Source organism: Cyphomyrmex costatus, unplaced genomic scaffold (genome assembly GCF_001594065.2).
Source record: "Cyphomyrmex costatus isolate MS0001 unplaced genomic scaffold, Ccosl1.0 scaffold132, whole genome shotgun sequence".
In the NCBI taxonomy this organism is placed as follows: domain Eukaryota; kingdom Metazoa; phylum Arthropoda; class Insecta; order Hymenoptera; family Formicidae; genus Cyphomyrmex; species Cyphomyrmex costatus.
In genome coordinates, this window is record NW_017275304.1 from 342324 (window position 1) to 361389 (window position 19066).

General features: G+C 33.2%; 4 protein-coding genes across 4 annotated transcripts in view; all 4 read right to left on the bottom strand.

The window, feature by feature from the left end:
• The window catches only part of LOC108782598 (odorant receptor 82a-like), a 2766-nt gene extending 755 nt beyond the window's left edge, over positions 1 to 2011 (bottom strand). The window contains exons 1-4 of the mRNA XM_018550903.1: positions 1880 to 2011; positions 1635 to 1703; positions 1215 to 1591; positions 915 to 1014 (exon numbers count right to left, since the gene is read on the bottom strand). Of these exons, the coding sequence (XP_018406405.1) occupies positions 915 to 1014; positions 1215 to 1591; positions 1635 to 1703; positions 1880 to 2005 (672 nt within the window). The 5' untranslated portion in view covers positions 2006 to 2011. The remainder of the gene's footprint in view (positions 1 to 914; positions 1015 to 1214; positions 1592 to 1634; positions 1704 to 1879) is intronic.
• Positions 2012 to 3734: 1723 nt separating this feature from the next.
• On the bottom strand, positions 3735 to 6389 carry LOC108782599 (odorant receptor 82a-like). The gene is made up of 5 exons (XM_018550904.1): positions 5560 to 6389; positions 5236 to 5335; positions 4139 to 4249; positions 3855 to 4010; positions 3735 to 3791 (listed from the first exon to the last, which is right to left on the bottom strand). The coding sequence occupies exons 1-5, from the start codon at positions 6324 to 6326 to the stop codon at positions 3735 to 3737; spliced, it is 1191 nt and encodes a 396-aa protein (XP_018406406.1). The 5' UTR covers positions 6327 to 6389.
• Positions 6390 to 6949: 560 nt separating this feature from the next.
• LOC108782601 (odorant receptor 4-like) lies at positions 6950 to 9244 on the bottom strand. Its single transcript, XM_018550905.1, has 5 exons — positions 8457 to 9244; positions 8147 to 8246; positions 7360 to 7479; positions 7067 to 7222; positions 6950 to 7006 (listed from the first exon to the last, which is right to left on the bottom strand). The coding sequence occupies exons 1-5, from the start codon at positions 9242 to 9244 to the stop codon at positions 6950 to 6952; spliced, it is 1221 nt and encodes a 406-aa protein (XP_018406407.1).
• Positions 9245 to 9867: 623 nt separating this feature from the next.
• LOC108782602 (uncharacterized) lies at positions 9868 to 18290 on the bottom strand. The gene is made up of 8 exons (XM_018550906.1): positions 17513 to 18290; positions 17016 to 17158; positions 15119 to 16002; positions 11256 to 12113; positions 10962 to 11061; positions 10758 to 10868; positions 10107 to 10262; positions 9868 to 9927 (listed from the first exon to the last, which is right to left on the bottom strand). The coding sequence occupies exons 1-8, from the start codon at positions 18288 to 18290 to the stop codon at positions 9868 to 9870; spliced, it is 3090 nt and encodes a 1029-aa protein (XP_018406408.1).
• Between the last annotated feature and the right edge of the window lie 776 nt (positions 18291 to 19066).

The window sequence follows — 19066 nt, forward strand, 5'->3', positions numbered from 1 at the left end:
CACACACACACACACACACACACACACACACACACACACACACACACACACACACACACACACACACACACACACACACACACACACACACACACACACACACACACACACACACACACACACATATATATATATATATATAATAAGTATAGTGCATTAAAAGTTTATTATTAAATATGAAATATTTTTAAAAAATAGTATAAGAACGTAATGCCACAGTATATCCAGTAGTGACAGCGGACGAAAATCATGGGATAAAATCTGAGAGTATATGCACGAAAAATTATAATGTGCGGCGTTACTTGCTGTCCACATCAGATCACAGCCGTGATTTGATTCATACAACACTCGTGAGTATTATTTATTCTTTATATAACATTTAATAAATAACAAAAACGTCATAATTATGCTATTAATGGTAATACTTTCATTATATTTTATAACAACAATTTAGTCAATTTATAATATGTAATAATATTTTTTTATTCTATTCATGGTTGCGTTTCAAGACTGAAAAAGATTTTGGTGCATAGAAAGAGTTTGTAGAATTAGTTTTGTACATAAATTCACAATGAAATATTTCCGTATTAAAATTTGCTTCGACAGAAAATAAGATTTCTTCTTACTTGACTAGACTTATTTTCATATCGGTTCAGTTTCAAATTACAATTATTAATAATTACCTTTTGAAATTTAACACTTTTCTACATCAAAGATGTGACGATAAATTATGTGATTCTCAAATCACAACATTGTACTTGCTGTCGCTATTGATTGTATTGTGGCAATTTTATCTCTGAGATAATTATTTTTTAAATGTTTGTTTTTCGTTTTACAATTTATTTAAATATGGAAAGTGGTTTATTGTCGATATGTCTTGATTACACATTCACATTTTTAATTTTTTAGCGTACCGTAATGATATAATATCCGAGCATACATAAGTTAAATGTGCATCCTAGCAATTCTACAAAACATATCTGATTTAAAAGTGCTTCCATTTGTGCCACGAAACTGTAAAGAACGTAAATTACAGTCATATTTTACATATATAAATTTTTTTCGAAACTAAATTATATTGAGAAAAGAAAAAAGAAGATAAGATATAGAGTTTCGAATTGGCTATTAAAGACCAAAGACATCAAACTATAAAGGACTTTATTTTTCATATATTAAGCAGAAATATCAACTTACGAAATTTATGTCGGTATTACCTTAACACTCGTAGATGGTGCTCCACAATGATCGCCAATCGATGCTGTACCATATCTTGCTGCTTTCGATCGTCCAGCTGGTCCAGCCATCTCATCAGTATATTCAATTGTCCGCACGCATGCATCGCAAACACCGCTGCGAGACTGCAGGCTCCGGCTGTGACGGAATTGACGACGATGCTCGAGATAAGCTGTATGATTAACGCGATTTCGCCTGCTGGACTCTTTGTAATATCTACGAACTTGCTATACGTGGGACACGGTAACCTATGCACGGATACGCTCACATTTCCGATATATACAAATGTTGGTAATAAAATGCCTTGTATCAAGCTGTGCGAGAACACACCGCCGTGCATGAAAACTGCGCATAACCCTGCGACAAAACGACCAAATTTAGCATATTTCAGCATCACTTGCCGGTCTCCTATCTCTGTTATCATTCGCCAATCGGTCTTCACGTGCTCCACGCAACGATGTATATCGCGGCTGCGAAACAGCAAGGAGAAATAATTCATGCCGCCCATACACCAGTGACTTAACGGACCAACAGCTCTTAGTTTATTCTGCATACTGATCTCTTCGAACAGGATGTTCAGAATACAAGGTACGACTGTGTAGGCTATCAATGAGTAGCAGATAATTATTAGTATTGTTGAAATCACCTTTTCTCTGACTGTTGTGGAGGCTGAACTTGGCCAAGCGCCCACCAATTTTAGAAACCAACGATTCAACTGAATACTGTAATCACTCGCGTCCCGATGTAACATGACAGATTTACTGATATCCATGATTGTTCGCGCAACGCACGGATGCTACTGAATCGACTTAAACATGCGTGCAGTTGACAGAAAAAGTGGCGCCTGCGCCAGCGAGTATCTTAGTAATAGGTAATAATAGGATATTTGTGCGTCTCGTCAGTCGATCGATACTCGCGGAGTACGTTGCACGTGGTGTCTCGTAAACGAATTTACTGTAACATATATTCGCGAAGACATAAATTGTTTTTTTAATATAAAACTTTATATATGTATATATAATTCATTTCTTCGGGAATATTAAGCAGAAGAGAAATTATTTTCTTATATAAAAATACCCGTATTCTCAAGGAGACATTCCTTCTATAATCTCCTATCTCTCGTAAGAAATATTTTTAATGTTAAGAATAATTTTCTATTTATTACATAAAAATATGGTATATGTTTTAATTACATCACCAAAAGTTGCGATTGACAATTTGAAAGAATTTCCAGTAATAATCTCCTGATAATATTACTATCATACTATATATTATCAGAATGTTGATATCCATTTTAACGCTATAATTATATACCGATTAATCATAAATGTCTTTGGCCAATATTTTTGCACTAATAAATTCATTAATGTAGATGTTCGTAAAATTTCTATGTAAGCGTTCTTTATATTTTTAAAAATGTGAAAGAAAGTAAGAAACAATTCAAGTCACGAAACCCGAAATCGTTAAACGTTCATAGAATAATTAATTTGCAGTATTCTTAAGCATAAGGCATCAAGTGGCTTGCCGCTCGATGCGATTAATTCACGATCTGTAATCCGGATTCAATCCCACCTGCGCTCACATACGTGATTTTTCACGTTTAAGGATGCCAAAAATGGCTTCCCTGGTCATTAAGAGATTTTTGATCGCCACCGCCACTTAGATGAACTGTAAATCTCATGTATCATTAGATATATATATGTCCTAAGTTGGAAATTGGACATTAGGCTAACCTAATTTCAGGAAAAATCTATTGTTATTGAAACTTCATTAGAGGCCCTATGCACCACGCATATAGAACTATAGAAACTTACATACAGTCTTGATCATGAGCACAATAATTTGGGGGGGTATTTCTAAATAGTTTTCATAAATTTTGAGGAATTACCTGTTTTGTGAGAATCTTGCCGATGTAACAAAATATTAAAATATTTAACCATAGATACGATATGATAATATATGATGTTATTCGTGCTGCATCAAGATCACTCCAATTCTAGAAAATCAGAAATTCTTATTAACATTGTCTAAATAAACAGAGTACTGATAACATATATTTACACTTTAACGTACCGTAATAGATTATTATAATATGCAAGTAAACTACATATATTTTTATAATCATGAGAATCATAGTAAATTTCTATGGATATTTTTATATTTATTATGACACAAAGGATAATAATATTAAAGGTCGAAATATGTTTTATCACTCCTTACATTGATTGTAATATCAATATTTATAGTAGCAACGGAAACACCTAAACTCGACTAAAATAGCCTTTATTTATTTATTGTTTGAATTTTTATCATTAGATCCTTCATTTTAATTGTCAATAATTTTTATATATTTTGTATTATATTTTCGGGATATAGAAAAAATATACTACATGTTTTGATATCCTATATTTTATTAATAATTTATACCACAGTTTGTAAAGTTATAGTGATAACTAGAAAATTTGCTAACACTTTATACAAAATGGTGTAATTATTATTGTCTAAGAAGCTGTGATGGTCCGAAGCATGTTTAGATATATCATGGAGGTTTTCATCACCTAAAACAATTTGAAACATATATTTGGCTGTAAAAAACATAATATACATATTCGTATACGTACATCACCAAAAGTTGCAATAGAAAGATGAACTAGTTTCCCTGCAGTTAATTTAATTACGCTACTCGATCGGGAGATAATTAGAATAAGACCTCGAGCTGTTTTATGCGGTAAACAATACCAGTTAGTCATATAAACTGTCTCGCCTACTTGTTTACACTGTTAAATTGTTTATTTTATATTATTTATTATATGAAAAAGTATGATAATAGCATATATTTAATTTTTTATATAATATTGATAAATCCTTTATTAGCGAATATTACGCTATATTACTTTTATTTTACCTGTTCCGTAACTATTTCGCCAATATAACAGAATATAAAAATATTGAAAGTCATGGATATGTATATAATCATATAAGCTACTGACGTTTTTTTTTCTATTACATTCCATCCCTGAAAATGATTAAGTAATTTACTAATAATTCATCTTATCTTTATTATTTGTGTGTGAGATAAAATTAAATTTTATTGATAACACAGTCAAATAATAATATAATATAACAATTTAATATACGCAAAAGTTTTTTATTTCTGTATTGTTAGATTGGTGCACACAATGCAGGAATAGACCTATTAACCAATAGTGACAGCTGAGACGTGTTCAGATTCCCACTCGAGTGCTTCCCGAGTGTTATGTCATCCTTGTTTAATATTCGGTAAACAATAAGGATAGAATAATATCTGGATAGCACTCGGGTTGGAATCTGAACATAGTCCTGATAAAAATCGTGGGTCAGTGTCTGATAGTATGTATATGCCCGAAAAATTATACTAATAATATAACGGCGTAACTATATATACCTGGACACGTATTATGGAAGAAGTCGGAATGGATTTCGACCGAAATTATTCGATTATTTCCTACATTTCTATTTGGTTTTGTAGGGAAAACAGAATAATTCCAATCGAAATCCATTCCAACTTGTTTCACGAATAGGGGCCATGATATCAAATTATGCGATTCGATTCATGCTTACAATAGAAATGATTTCTATATATTGTATATATCTTTGTTTATTATATTCATTAAATATTAAAGTGAAATTATAAATAAACTTATTATTAACTAAATCGTTACTTTTTCTTTTTACTATGAATTTAGTTTGAAAATATTAATAATTTATTTTTAGTATGTATTTAATAGTTTACTTTCAAAATTTAGCACTTCTTGACATCAAGGTTATAATAGTAAGAGATGTGTTTGCAATCATCAAAGATCTCGATACTAACACTATGATTATATTATAGTAATGCTTCCTCTACGATTAATTATTACTTGCACGTGCGTCTTTAATATCGTAATTTATTTAAAAATAAAAACGTCGCACAATGCGATATGTCTTCAAGTATATATTCACCTTTTTAATTTTTTAGCGTACCGTAATGACATAATATCCGAGCATACATAAGTTAAATGTACATCCTAGCAATTCCACAAAACATATCTGATTTAAAAGCGCCTCCATCCGCGCCACGAAACTGTAAATAAATGACTGTTATATTTTTACGTATATAAATACTATTTTCTTAGAATTAATTTATAATATTCAGAAAATAAAATATAAAGTGAGCAGATAATTTTAGATTAGCTTAAGAATCAAAGACAAAAAATATAAAGAATTTTATTTTTTATTCATTAAGCACACAATACACACAGAAATATTAACTAATTGTCAAACTTTTTAAATTTATGTCGGTATTACTTTAACACTCTCAGGTGATGCTCCACAATGATCGCCAATCGATGTTGTACCGTATCTTGCTGCTTTCGATCGTCTAACTGGTCCAACCATCTCATTAATACATTCAACTGTCCGCACGCGTGCATCGCAAACACCGCCGCGAGACTGCAGGCGCCAACCGTGACGGAATTGACGACGATACTTGAGATAAGCTGCAGCGTTAACGCAATCTCGCCGGCTGGGCTTTGCGTGGTATCTACGAACTTACTGTACGAGGGACACGGTAATATATGCACCGACACGCTCACGTTCCCGATATATTCGAACGTCGGCGTGGTACCTTGCAGTACGCTGTGAGAGAATACTCCGCCATGCATGAAAATTGCACATAACCCGGCAACGAAACGGCCGACTTTGGCATATTTCAGCATCACTTCCCGGTCCTTGATTTCCGTTATCGTCCGCCAATCGGTCTTCATGTGCTCCACGCAACGATGTATATCGCGGCTGCGAAACAGCAAGGAGAAATAATTCATGCCGCCCATACACCAGTGACTTAACGGACCAACAGCTCTTAATTTTTTCTGCACATCGGTTTCTTCGAACAAGATGTTCAGAATGCAAGGTACGACCGTGTAGGCTATCAGAGAGTAGCAAATGATTATCGATATCTTTGAAATCATTTTTTCTTTGACAGTCGTCGTGGCTGAAGTTGGCCAAGCGCCTACTGGTTTTAGAAACCAACGATTTAATTGTATACTGTAATCACTCGCGTCACGGTGTAACATGTCAGGTTTACTGACGTTCGTGACTGCTCACGGAACGCGCGTATGCTACTGAATCGATTTAAACGCACGTGCAATTGATAGAAAGAGGCGCCTGCGCCAGCGAGCAACTTTGCAATAGGATATTTGTGCGTCTCGTCAATCGATCGATACACATGGAATACACTGCACGAGATGTCTCGTGAATGAATTGACACATAGTTTCGCGAAAACATTAATTTATTGTTATTCAGATATTTACATAAATTTATTACACAAACTTGCATACGTAATTCAGATAAGATTATAAACTTTGTTATTAGATAACCATATTGAAGATCGAAACATTTGTTCTATTTTTTTTACATTGATTGTTTAATATCGATATATTTAGTGGCTAAAAGACACTTTAGCTCGGTTCAAATATTCTTATTTATTTGTTGTTTGAATTTCTACTCATTAGAGTCTTATATTTGTTAACAAAAAACTTGTATTTATTATTATATTTTCAGGATTAAAAAATTATCTATAGGCAATTGATGTCTGGAATTTTATTAATAATTAATACAATTATTCAAATATAAGTAAAGTTACGGTGGTAACTAAAAAATTTGTTAATGCTTTGTACAAAGTGTAACTATTATTGTCTAAGAAGCTGTCATGGTCCGAAGCATATTCAGATACACCATGGAGGTTTTCATTACCTAAAACGTTTCGTAAATGTATTTAGCTGTAAAACGTAACATACATTTTTATGCACTCACATTACCAAAGGTTTCGATAGAAAGATGAACTAATTTCCCTGCAGTTAATTTGATCACATTACTTGATCGGGAGATAATTAAGATGAGATCACGAGCCGTTTTATGTGGCATATGATACCAATTAGTCATGTAAGCTGTTTCGCCTACTTGTTTACACTATTAAATTATTTATTTTGTGATATTAAAATTGTGATATTTGCTTGTATTTGGTTTGTTTAACTGATGAATATATATATATATATTCTCTAATATTGTACTATAAAATTTTAATTTTGTATATATTTATATTTTACCTGTTCTGTGACTGTTTCACCAATATAACAGAATATAAAAATGTTGAAAGCCATGGATAGATATATAATACAAGTTATCAAACAATCCATTGATATTTTTGTTTCTAATGTACTCCATTTCTGAAAATTTTTGGATAATGTATTGTGATAATTTGTAATAGAATTTATATTTAATATATTATTAATAAAATATTAAATATAATATTATTAAAAATTTCAAATAATATAAAAACGCAGTGTCATAGTACATCCATAGCGACAGTGTAAAAAATAATAATCATAGGTTAAAATCGGAAATTGTATGCACAAATATGACACTAACGATATTATAACATTGTACTCCTACGGTTCAATTCACGCTTACAACTCGTGATGATTAATATTTGTCTTTGTTTAACATTTAATAAACAGAGAGAATGAAATAATTAGTTTTTATTTTATTTATTATATTTTATAAAGAGAATAAAGTGGAATTAATAAACTTGTTTTTAAATAAAACATTTTTTGTTTTTGCTATATAAATAGTTTTAAAATATTAATATTTTATTTTTAACACTTATCTTTTTATGCTTATTTACATAAAGATCATACGAATGAGTTATGTGATTCGAAATTACATCAAAGTTATCGATACCTTTTGTCGTTACTAGTTATACTGTGGCAATGTTTTTTCCACGATTTATTGCATGTGCGCCTTTCATATTGTAGTTTATTTAAAAATAAAAAGTTGCACAATGCGATATGTGTGTCGTAATTCCATATTCACCTTTTTAATTTTTTAGCGTACCGTAATGATATAATATCCGCACATACATAAGTTAAACGTACAGCCTAGCAATTCCACAAAACATATCTGATTCAAAAGTGTTTCCATTCGTGCTACGAAGCTGTAAATAACGTAAATTACTTATATCTTATTTTTATACATAAAAACATATAAATATTTATTGTACAAAATTATATTATTGAGAGAAGACACAAGAACGTAAGGTGAAATAAATGTTTGAATTATTATTATAATAATTGAATTATATTATAATAATTGAAAATTGAATTATATTATTACAATAATTGAATTATATTTATAATAAAATTACCTTAACACTCTCAGATGGTGTTCCACAATGATTACCATTTGGTGCTGTACGGTCTCTTGCCGCTTTCGATCGTTCAACTGATTCAACCATCTCATCAATACATTCAACTGGCCGCATGCATGCATCGCAAATACCGCCGCGAGACTGCAGGCGCCGACCGTGATGGAATTGACGACGATACTTGAGATAATTTGCAGCGCTAATGCGATCTCGCCCGCTGGGCTCTGCGTGGTATCTACGAATTTACTGTACGAGGGACATAGTAACACACGCACCTTCACACTCACGTTTCCGATACATTCATAGTTCGGTATGACACCTTGCAGTACGGTATGTGAGAACACGCCACCATGCATGAAAATTGCGCAGAGCCCGGCGACTAAACGGCCGACTTTGGCATATTTCAGCATCACTTGTCGGTCCGCGATCTCCGTCACCATTTGCCAATCCGTCCTCATGTGCTCGATACAATGATGTATATCGCGGCTGCGAAATAACAGTGAGAAATAATTTATGCCACTCATACACCAATGATTTAACGGACCAACAGCTAGTAACTTTTTTTGCACATCGGTCTCTTCGAGCAAGATGTTCAGCATGCAAGGTATGACGGTGTAGGCTATCAGAGCGTAGCAGATGATTATCGATATAGTTGCAACCACCTTTTCTCTTATTGTCGTTGAAGTTGAGCTTGGCCAAGCGCCCACCGGTATTAGGAACCAACGATTCATCTGAATACTATAATCGCTCGCGTCCCGATAAGACGTGACAAGTTTACTGACATTCATGGTTACTCTTGGAACTCGCGGATGCTACTGAATCGACTTGAACACGCGTGCAGTTGACAAGAAGTGGCGCCTGCGCTAGCGAGTAACTTAGTAATAGGTAATAATAGGATATTTGTGCGTCTCATCAGTCGATCGATACTCATGGAGTGCATGCACTACGCTGCATGAGGGATCTCCTAAACGAATTGACTGTGACTTGTAATCGCGAAAACATTAATTTACTATATCTTTTTATTTACTGTATTCAGGTATGAAAATTTTATATACAATATAATTCAGATTAGTATGTAAATATTAGTTCCTGCGTTTCGTTGTTTTTGAGAAATATTAGCAAAGAAGAAATATTTTTTAGACGAATAGCCGTAGTTTCAAACAAGCACTATTTTTTTTTATAAACGCTTATAAATGCTCTCTCGTAAGAGATATTTATCTTTTTTATGTTAACAATATTTTTCTGTTTATTAAAACGCAACGGTACTATATGTGCCTTTAAAAAATATATCATTGTATATATTTGCAGTTTTTTATTTATTAAATATATCTCTATTATTTCTCTATTATATCACATTTGTTCTATACAAAATATATTTGCGATATTCGTTCGATAACTTAACATATGTAATTCACGTAGTAGGAGTCATCGTTCGTAATATATTCAAATATATCACAGAAGTTTTAATTACCTGAAACAACAATGTCTTCCTTCCTATTTACGATATAATTTTTCACATTTTGCTTAAGCAGTAAAATGTCACTTATAAGATTAAACGAAGAGAAATTTGAAGGAAAATTTTATAATAATTTGTAGAAAATGTGTTGAATTTTTATTTGTACAACGTCATTATAAATTCGTTTTACTTACATCACCAAAAGTTGCGATAGACAATTGAAATAATTTTCCAGCGGTAATCTTGATAACATTACTCGAACGCGCTATTACCAAAATGAGACCAAGAGCAGTTTTGTGAGGTAATTCATACCAATTAGTCATATATGCCTTTTCGCCAACATTTTTGCACTAATAAATAAATTAATGTAGATATACTAAATTTTTCTATAATAAGCGGTTTTTTTGCTCTTAAAAATGCAAAAGAAAAATTAAAAAACATACTCATAAGACACCAAACTCAAATCATTTTTTTAAACATTAGGATTTTAAGCAACGTCACACGTCCAATATGGTCATCTTAATAAGAATAAGGATCTGTGCACAATCCGGGAATAGGAATAGTTAATACAGGAACAGAAATACAGAATAAGAATTTCAATCAATCAGAAGCGATATACTATGGAATACACAGTTTCTGATTGGTCAAAAATCGTATTATCTGTTTCTGTTTCTATTTTTTGTTCCTATTCCTTGATTGTACGCAGTCCCTTATTCTATTGAAATGACCATATTGGATGTATAACGTCACAACTTAAGATCCCAATAAAACCGTTAAATTGCAGTATTTTTAACCATAATAATTTTGATGACTTTAAATAATACTCATCAATTTCGAGAAATTACCTGTTCCGTGAGAATTTCACCGATGTAACAAAATATAAAGATATTGAAAGCCATAGATACGTATACGATAATATACGATGTTATTCTTGCGGCATCAAAGTCACTCCAATTCTGAAAAATCAAAAATTAGATTTAACATTTCATAAATAAAGAAATTATAAATTGCTGATAGCATGTATTCACCTTTTTAGGTCTTTAGCATACCGTAATAGAATAATATGCAAGTAAACACATATTCATCGTGCATCCCACCAATTCCACGAGACAGATGTTTTGCATGATACTCTCCATTCGCGATATAAAACTGGAAAGTATATACATAAATCCAACGTATTTTTACATTTATAATAAAAATACATCGTTTGAATTTGATAAATGCTTTTGCACATATCTTATACAAATATTATGAATATCGGTAAAGGAAATGACTATGTAATTAAATAGTGTCTTGTATGGTAAAGATACATAAATACAGTTGAAGTTCTATATTTAAAATACCTTAGTACTCTTAAATGATGTTCCACAATCGTAGCCAGCTTCTTTTCGGCAAAACTGTTTCCCTTATTCTCCTCTTCGACGAGATCGTTTAACCATGCAAATAGCATACTTAACTGGCCATAAGCATGCATTGCAAAAACTGCCGCGAGGCTGCAAGCACCCACCGTGATCGAGTTCACTATAAAACACGATAGTAATTCTACAGCCAGCATGATCTCGTTCGCAGGGCTGAATCTTGTATCTATAAATTTGCTATATATCGGACAGGTCATCGGGTGCACCGATATAGTTTCGTTGCCGATGATTACATTCATAGATGTAATCGCCTTAGCCACGGTGAAGAGAAACGTTCCGCTCTGCATAAATATCGCACAGAACCCGGCAACGAAGCGGCCGATCTTTGCATATCGCAACATCACATCCTGATCGTCGGTTCTGCGAACCAACTTCCAGTCCATCTCCATGTGCTGCACACATTCGCGGATGTCGTTGCTACGCGTAAGAAGCAACCAATAATTAATCGTGCCCATGATCCAGTGGCTTAGCGGGCCCATCGCGTTCAACTTCATCTGAACGTCTTTTTCTTCCAGTGACACGTATAACATGCATGGTACCATGACGACTGCTATAATGGACGAGCAAGCGAGAACGTGTGCTTGTAGGGACAGTCTCTCCACTGTCGTCGATGTGGTCGCTCGTGGCCAAGCTGCGATTGGCATCAGAAACCAACGGGTAAGTTGAAGACTGTAATCGTTATTACTTCTGTACGTGAATTTGATGCTCGTCAGTATACGCTCGGAGTACATCGTGATCGCTTCGCGGAGGCGCACGATGCACTGACCGCGTCGAACGATGCACCTGTTAAAGCTACGTTTGAACGGGCGCGTGCGCAAATCTTTAGAGCGGTTTGAAGAACGGGCAAAGTAATGTGCGCTTCCTGACAGAGCGCGTGTGATCGATAAATGCTGCGGAAATGTAGCATTGACCTTTTGGCTGAAGAAAATGAGCGGAAATTATATAAGTAGTGGCGCGTAATATTAGTTCTGTTAATTTTCTTTTACTGCTGGGTGTAAATACATGTGAATCGCAATATTATACGATATGTAAGATACATTAGAAAAGAATTAGGATTTCTCTTATTTAATTGATACCTATAATATTTCATACTCACGTATCGATATATTTTCATCTCTGTTTATATTAATCGTTAATCTTTAATTTAGAGAAAGCTGGATGACTTATAACTTTATTGTTCGTTTAAATAGTGTAATTATACAAATTATACTGTGTCCAACATAATTTCTATTTATTAAATAGTTCTCTCTCTATTATATACTATCAGTTCTATACAAAATATATTTTTTATGTTCTAATTTAATATAATTCATGCAGACGGTGTCATCGTTCGCAACATATTCAAATATACCATGGAAGTTTTAATTACCTGAAACAGCAACGTCTTCCTTCCTATTTATGATATAAATTAAAAATCCGGAAAATAAAAATTAATTAAAATGATAAAGAAAAAACAGTTTAAATCGAGCGGTAATAAGATCTTTTATAAAATAAATTGCTAGTTTACAATGTTAATACAACATAAAAATAAAAATAAAATATATAAATATATATTTTATATTTTTTAGAAATTTATAGAAATTTATTTTATAAAAAATCTTATTACTGCTCGATTCAGACCATTTTTTTCTTTATATTTGCATCGAAAAAAACGAGCGAAATCTAATTAATTAAAATGAGTTTCAATACGAGGAGAAGCCTAAGAATATAATTGGAATTGGAGTGCGGCACGTGAACTGGACATAGTAGCTCTCGTTACGCCATTAGAGCCATTAGAAGTTACATATTAGCCATTAGATTAGAGCCATTAGAGGCCGCAGATAGACTGATTTTTTTTTTTAGCTTGAAAGTATATTTGACTATTTTCGTGATAAAAAAATCAGAAGGTTTACGTGAAGCTTTGCTTTTTTGGAAAATTTGCTGCTGAAACTGTTTCATTGACTGCGTTCAGCAGAGAAAGCAGCTTTGCAACGGTTGTAATATTCTTCAATACGATTGGTTTTTGCTTTTGCTTCCTTATAGATTTAATTATGTAGAAGAATTTTACAACAGTTACAAACTGCATTTTTTGCTGAACACAGACAATATGCTTTAAAAAGCTCATAATGAGAAGAAGCTTTAAGTTGAGTGTAAGTACAAAAGATATATAAAAAATAATTAGAATTATTTATAGAAAAATGTTTTATTACTTTTTACTTAAAACTTCTTTGAAACCATCTCAAAACATTAAACTTTTTTAACAGCAGATTTGTTCAAAAGAAAAAAAATGTCACGTACATTCCCTGTTTTTTTTTATCAACCATCATGAAAATCACCGAATTTGCTTGTAAAGACTTTTTTGCTTACAAAAACATTCAGCGACAAAGAAATCCATTACAGCAAAAATTATTGCAATAACATTACAACGATGTAACAATGATTTTCTGCAAGTTTCTATACTGTATGCGATCTGTCAATCCAGTATTATACTACTTGACAGATTTTTTCAAAATAGTTTTGATTTGCGACTCCTAATGGCGCAACTACTTATTAAGTCTAGGTGGCGCGTTACACTCGAATTCCGTAAAGCTCTAGATATAATATAAGTACCAAAAGTGCACAAAGGTCCTATTTTCGATCTAATAGCTATATCACATATAATAATAACTCTAAACGTTCATTAAACTATAGCTACTAAGTTGAAGATAGCGATTGAAATAGCCAATGGGAATGTTGTCGACATTTCAGCTCACAATCAGATAAAGGATTTGCTACAGGATTGCGCTTCGGTATATCTAGAGCTTTAGAATTCCGATTATTTTTTAGTGTTTTTTCATTTATGATGTTAAACGGAAAAATGCATTCGGTTTAGAAACGTTAATAATATTTTTTATAAAAAATTATAAAGTATATAGAATATATATATATCAATTTTTTTATTAATGCAATTCTTGTTATAAATTTAAATATATTACTTACATCACCGAAAGTTGCAATAGATAACTGAAATAACTTTCCAGCAGTCATTTTGATAACGTTACTCGATCGTGCTATTACCAATATAAGTCCAAGAGCAGTTTTGTGCGGTAATTCATACCAATTAATCATATATATTTTTTCGCCGACATTCTTGCACTAATAAATTTGAACTTTAGTTTTTTATTAATATGTAAAAACGTTGAAAATAGTCAAAGAAATATTACAAAATGCGAAAGTTAAATACAAATACAAATTTTCTTGAATAATTGTCAAGTACCTTACTTGTCTTTCAACTATTACCTGTTCTGTGAGAATCTCACCGATGTAACAAAATATAAAAATATTGAAAGCCATAGATAGATATATAATGACATATGATATAGTTTTTGCCGTATCAAACAAGTCCATATTCTGAAACAAAAGTTTAAGATTTTTGGTTAGATATAATAATAAAGAATCTATTTTTTCAATATTCTATGATATATTAAAGAATAATTAAGTTTAATATTTTATGAATACTAAAATCACAGAATGCAATTATATCACATATTCACCTTTCACATTTTTAGCGTACCGTAATAAAATAATATGCAAGTAAACACATATTCATTGTACATCCTAGCAATTCCACGAGACAAATCTGTTGCATAATGGTTTCCATACGTGATATAAAACTAAAACGTGTACAATTGTAGCGTCTGATATATTTCTTTTAAAATAAGAAGAATAAGCTTATGTGAAACTGTTAAATGTATGGTAGAATTTTCGTGAATATTTTAATATGATAAAAAAAAATTATGAAAGCCATTTTCAATGTTTGAACAAAATACCTCAATACTCTCAAGTGATGTTCCACAATAATAGCCAACCTTTGCTCGGCGCATTTGTTTCCCTCTTTATCCACGACGAGATTGTTTAACCACAAAAAGAGCATGTCCAACTGACCGTATGCATGCATTGCAAAGACTGCGTCGAGACTGCAAGCACCCACCGCAACCGAATTCACTATAAAACACGATAACCACTCTACACCCACTATGATTTCATTTGCGGGACTGAATCTCGTATCGATAAATTTGGTGTATATTGGGCAGGTCAATGGGTGCATCGAAACAGTTTCGTTGCCCACGATAAGGATGGTGGTGGACAGCGATTTGGCTATAACGAAGAGGAATGTACCGCTCTGCATGAACACCGCGCAGAATCCGGCGATGAAGCGGCCGATCTTGGCCTGTCGTATCATTATCTGACGATCCTCGACTTTCCGAACAAACCGCCAGTCCGTTTCCATATGCAACACGCACTGGCGAATATCGTCACTACGCATAAGGAGTAAACTGTAATTAATTATACCCATTATCCAGTGGCTCAGCGGACCCATGGTGTTCAATTTCATCTCGATATCTTTCTCCTCCAGTAACACGTATAATAAACATGGCACCATGATGATCATTATGAAAAACGTGCAAATTAAAATGTGCATGTGCGAAAAGAGTTTTTTCACTTTTGTCGCCGTGCTCATTTGCGGCCAAGCACCGATCGGTATTAGAAACCAACGAGTCAATTGAAGACTGTAATCATTATCGCTTTTGTAGGAGAACTTGATGCCCCTTGTTACATGATCGGAATATGTCATGATCATTTTGCGGAGACGCACGATGCACTGACTGCGACAGACGGTGCTCCGGCTGGAGTTACGTTCTATATCGAGCGCCTGCGCGATTCTTTAGAGCGGTTTGGTGAACGGATAGGGTAATGTACTTTGCAAGAGAGACGCGAGCACGACTGATCAATAATTGTTCGCGGAAGTGCTGCGTTGATTTTTTGCGTGGAAAACGAACTTCGAAGAGATTACAAGGCTTCAGCGATATTACAATATTTTATTTTATTAAAAGAATAAACATGGAAAGTTACTTTAAATTACGGATTGTGGTTTAATCTGCATCGCAGAGGAATCGTATCATCATGATCTTATATGAGACTACTATAAATGTAATTTTATACATAAATGAATTAATAATTAAATATTGTAATATAATATTTCTTAATATATGAATTTGTCATTTAAATGTCTTTATTTAAAAATACTATATATAAGTAAACAAATATTGAGATTCTTCTAGATCACATGTAGATTCATGTTGTAACAGTTCGTAACATATTCAGGTAAACAAGAGACGTTTTGATAACCTAAAATGATAACGGTGATCTACTAAAAAATTTAAAGAGAAGTCTATTGAGAGAAAGATACTCACGTCACTAAAAGTTACGAGAGAAAGTTGAACCATTTTTCCAGCAGTTATTTTGATTACGACACTCGATCTTGATATAATCAGGATCAAACTCATGGCTGTTTTATGAGGTAAACGATACCAGTCGGTCATATATGCTATTTCGCCAACTTTTTTACACTAATAAACACTGCACCGTTAAATATAGAAATATATTAACTTGCTAATTTTGCACTAATAATATCGATACTTTTACCTGTTGCGTTAAAATTTCACCTATATAGCAAAATATAAAAATATTAAAACTCATGGATATGTACACGATAATGTACGCCACTATGCCTTTTCTGTCAATCTTATTCCACCACTGAAAGAATCATAATGTATGAAAGATAAGTTTCTTGAGATATAAAGTTTTTTCAGATGTTAAAGAGTCTTATTGAAATAATTTCAACTACCTTTCTACTGTATTCACCTTTTAAGATGATTAGCGTACCGTAATGGAGTAATATCCAAGCATACATAAGTTAAATGTGCATCCAAGTAATTCCACCAGACATATTTGATGCATAACGTCTTCGATACTTCCTATAAATCTAAAATCAAAACTTAACACAATCAGTAAAAACTTTGACAAATCTTAAAAAATTTTTATTGAATATTTATAAATTGACATATATATGATATAAATGATAAAATTTGAACAAACTTTATAATTAAAAATTTTATTTAAGGAAGAATATTACTATCTCCAAATTAAAAATAAATCTCATAAATAAGATATATACAAAATGATTTGAACATTCATGAAGTGTTAAATATTAAATTTAATAGAGGTAAACTTATGTTGATAAAAAGCCTTTTTATATAAAAAAAACATGTTATACATATATTATATTTATATACACACGTAGATTTTTTAAATTATATTTTATTATCTAATATTTAAATCTTGTACTTTTTCTCTCTCCTTCTTTCTCTACCTTAGAACACGTAAGTGGTGATCCACAATATTGGCCAGCCTCTTCTGAACCGGTTCATTTTTTTCCGCATCTTCACCTTCGATGAGTTTGCTTAGACGTAAGATCAAAATATCGAGCTGGCCACATGCATGTATAGCGAAAACAGCGGCTAAACTGCAAGCACTGACGGTGGTGGTGTTCACTATGAAACCCGACAGCATCTGCGTTACAAGAACGATCTCATTTGCCGGACTGAATCTGGTATCTATTAATTTGTTGTAAAAGGCACAAGGTAATTGGAGCATCGGGACGCTCTGATTGTCGCCGATCGACACCATCACTGTCGTCATACCGGACACGATATTGTAAGAAAACACGCCGCCGTGCATGCATATTGCACAGAAACCCGCTACAAATCGACCCAGCTTCGCATTTCTCGCCATAATTTCGCGATCCCGCGATTGCTTAGTAATCTGCCAATCCATTTCCATGTGTTGCATGCATCGGCGTATGTCAGCGCTGCGCAGTAATAAAGAGCAATAATTCAATCCGCCCATGAACCAATGGCTCAGCGGACCGGCCGCTCTTAGTTTCAGTTCGGTATCTTTCTCCTCAAAAAAGATATTTAGTGCGCACGGTATTACGGTGAAGGCTATCAAGAAGTAGCAGATAAATATCAAAATTCGAGATACAGCTTTCTCACTGCTTGAAGTTGTAGGTTCATGCGGCCACGCGCCTATTGGCTTTAGAAACCACCGATTCAGCTGCACGCTGTGATCGTGAAGATCTTTAGTGATCGACCGACACATGATGGCAACGTGATGGCACGACGGCTACTGATCGACTAGGAGCAACGCGACAGCATGACAGCTACTAGTCGATTATTAAAGGCTGGTTCCTGGTTGCTGTAGCGTCTGCGCGAGAAGAAGAGTTCACCGCAAAGACGGTTTTGATCGATTGACCAGTGTCATCGGACTCGTCGCTTCGACAACGTCATTGCGAATGTTTTTGTACGCGAGTCAATGAAAGTGCTCTGTATTAACCATTTGTCATACGCGACGTATAATACATATTCTAAATTGATACATTACAGGAGAAAATGCGTTGCGAGCGAGGAAGCGGAAATTCATGCTGATCGATAATGCAACTTGTTGCTTCGTTCGTCTCCGATGTCTCCTACATTCGCGAAGTTTACATTAAAAGAAAAAACCATAAAAAGGAAAATAGCAATTTTATAATATTTTATGAACTTTGAAATGCATATATTGAGTGAGTATTTCTATGTATTTATATCTTGTACGTTTTTATACATACTTTAATTCTTTATACACTATATATGATAATTTCGATGATTTCGTAAAGATTATACATATTATTATTGATAAGAAAAATGAATTATTACTCAATTTCGACGATTTCGTAAACACTATACATATTATACCAGAAGGTTTGCGGGTTATCGCCGTGTCTTTCTTCATTATTGATGCCAACGTTTCGTGAACCATGCCGTTCCCTTTATCAGAGCGAGAGATGCACTGATAGAAAGATACGGCGATAAACCGTAAACCTTCTGGTATAATTGAAG